The sequence below is a fragment of the Argentina silus genome (assembly GCF_951799395.1).
Source record: "Argentina silus genome assembly, chromosome: 17".
Classification (NCBI taxonomy): domain Eukaryota; kingdom Metazoa; phylum Chordata; class Actinopteri; order Argentiniformes; family Argentinidae; genus Argentina; species Argentina silus.
In genome coordinates, this window is record NC_139671.1 from 2526825 (window position 1) to 2529324 (window position 2500).

The following is a 2500-nucleotide window of genomic DNA, read 5'->3' on the forward strand; positions in this document are numbered from 1 at the left end:
GGAGTTCTTGTTGCTCTAGCCCCAGCACATGGACTGTAGATGTGTTGGTAGATTATGACAAGGTGAGAAGGTGTAGGTGTGTTGTTAGACTAGGTTAGGTACAGGTGTAGTGTGTTGTTAGACTAGACTAGGTACAGGTGTAGGTGTGTTGTTAGACTAGACTAGGTACAGGTGTAGGTGTGTTGTTAGACTAGACTAGGTACAGGTGTAGGTGTGTTGTTAGACTAGGTTAGGTACAGGTGTAGGTGTGTTGTTAGACTAGGTTAGGTACAGGTGTAGGTGTGTTGTTAGACTAGGTACAGGTGTAGGTGTGTTGTTAGACTAGACTAGGTACAGGTGTAGGTGTGTTGTTAGACTAGGTACAGGTGTAGGTGTGTTGTTAGACTAGACTAGGTACAGGTGTAGGTGTGTAGTAGTTAGCAGTGCTCTAGGCCTGGCAGTACTGTGTTTGACCCTGTGTTAGACCTTGGTTGGTGTAGGGGTGTTGCTACACCACAGCTGTGTACTGAACACCAGTGGTTGTATGTGTTTGTGTTGGACTAGGCCTGGCAGCGCAGGGTCTCGGCCTTCAGGCTGCTGAGGGTCTTGTCGCGGTGCTCTGCGGGGCTGACACAGCGGAGGGCCTCCAGGGGAGACAGGTTGGCCTTGGTCTGGGACACCCAACGCAACAGGGAGTTCATGTTGCAGTCACATGTCCATGGGTTGTCATGCAGGTATAAACTCCTTCAGGTCTGAGAGAGAGAGAGAGAGAGAGACAGAGAGAGAGAGAGAGAGAGAGAGAGAGAGAGAGAGACAGAGAGAGAGACAGAGAGAGAGACAGAGAGAGAGAGAGAGAGACAGAAAAGAGAGACAGAGAGAGAGACAGAGAGAGAGACAGAGAGAGGGGGGGGAAGAGAGAGAGAGACAGAGACAGCGAGAGATGTTTGTTATCATGGATGATATTTTTCACTTCAAAAGCCCAACCTGTAGAATTTTGTATTTCATACATACCATAGAGAAGATTGCAGAGTTAAGATGAATACTTATATTAATTCCAGCCTTTTGTTTTCAATGAATTACATGGCAAGCTTCTATAACACTTCACATCGTGTGGTAACTCTGTGATTACTGTTATAACAATATTATATTATCATGCTGTTACATACAGTAGTATTTAATAGTACAGAGGGGTTTAAGAATAATAAGGGCTGTTACCAAGCTACATTATTTACAGTGTTATGACACAGGGGTTGACATTGCAACCATTTGATGACACCATCTTCAGATGTTATGTCTCACCAGACAGCTGGGCGAACATGTTCCCGTCCACGGTCTTGAGCCTGTTCCCGCTGAGGGCGAGCTGGGAGAGCTTGGGGGTGTGTCTGAAGAGGTCCGAGGACAGCCTCTCGATCTCGTTGTTCCTGAGGTAGAGCTCCTGCAGGTTGCCCAGGCCCTCCAGGGTGGAGGAGCTCAGGGTGGACAGGAGGTTGTTGTCCAACACCAGCATCTCCAGGGCCGCCAGAGGCCTGAAGCCCCCGGCGGGGAGGGTCTTCAGGCTGTTGTTGTCCAGGTTGAGGAACAAAAGCTCCGCCAGGCCCACGAAGGCCTTGGCCGAGACCCTCTGGATGCGGTTGAGGGCCAGGTCCAGGACTTTGAGGGCCGTGAGGGGCTTGAAGGCGTTGGCTGAGAGGGCGGTGAGGGCGTTGAGAGGCAGGTCCAGGTCCGAGAGGTTCCTCATGCCCACGAACATCTCCGCTTTGAGGCTGGAGATCTGGTTCTGACCCAGCATGAGGAAGCGGAGGTTGAGGAGGTCCTGGAACCCTCTCGCGGGGAGCTTGGTGATCTGGTTGCCGTAGAGATTGAGGAGCATCAGCCTCCTGGCGCCAGAGAAGGCCTGAGGGTGGATGGATTTGATGGCGTTGCGCTCCAGGTTGATGCTTTCGATTTTGGGGATGGGTTTCAGGACGTTCCCTGGGAGGTCCGTGAGACCGTTCTCACCTGCATGGGACATTGACCGTAGACTGTGAGAGTGAGAAATCATTACAGAAGAAACAAGTAAAACCCGTGGGCATACTGTACATGTTGATAAAGAGGCTGTTGATTCAGAACCAAATTGACTCCACATGTCTTTGAGGTTTATATTAAGTACAAAGATATTGTTAGCACCATTAACAGACATATGAAATATTAAGGCATACATTTCAGAGAGATATATATGCCATTTAGCTGACACTTTTATCCAAAGCGACTTACATTGCAGTGAGTGCATACATTTCAGTATATATGGTCCCAGCGGGAATCAAACCCACAACCTAAGCGTTGTTAGCGCCATGCTCTACCAACTGAGCCACAGAGATTGAATTACAGCATTGTATGATCAATCACACTACATCCCACCCAGGGGAGGCTGGTGGATTTGGATTTATATAGCAACTCACCCATTTTCAGGATCCAGGAGTCAGGGGGCATTTTGGAGGGGAACTTCCTGACCCCCTTCTTGTGACAGTTGACCTCTGACCTC

At 49.3% G+C, this 2500-nt stretch overlaps 1 protein-coding gene across 1 annotated transcript in view; it reads right to left on the reverse strand.

The window, feature by feature from the left end:
* Positions 1-539: 539 nt before the first annotated feature.
* LOC310818514 (uncharacterized protein) overlaps positions 540-2500 on the reverse strand; it is a gene marked incomplete at both ends in the record, with an annotated part of 2062 nt that continues 101 nt past the window's right edge. Inside the window, 4 exon segments of the mRNA XM_083689485.1 lie at positions 540-719; positions 721-731; positions 1279-1977; positions 2418-2500. The exon segment at positions 2418-2500 is cut by the window's right edge and continues 101 nt beyond it. Of these exon segments, the coding sequence (XP_083545611.1) occupies positions 540-719; positions 721-731; positions 1279-1977; positions 2418-2500 (973 nt within the window).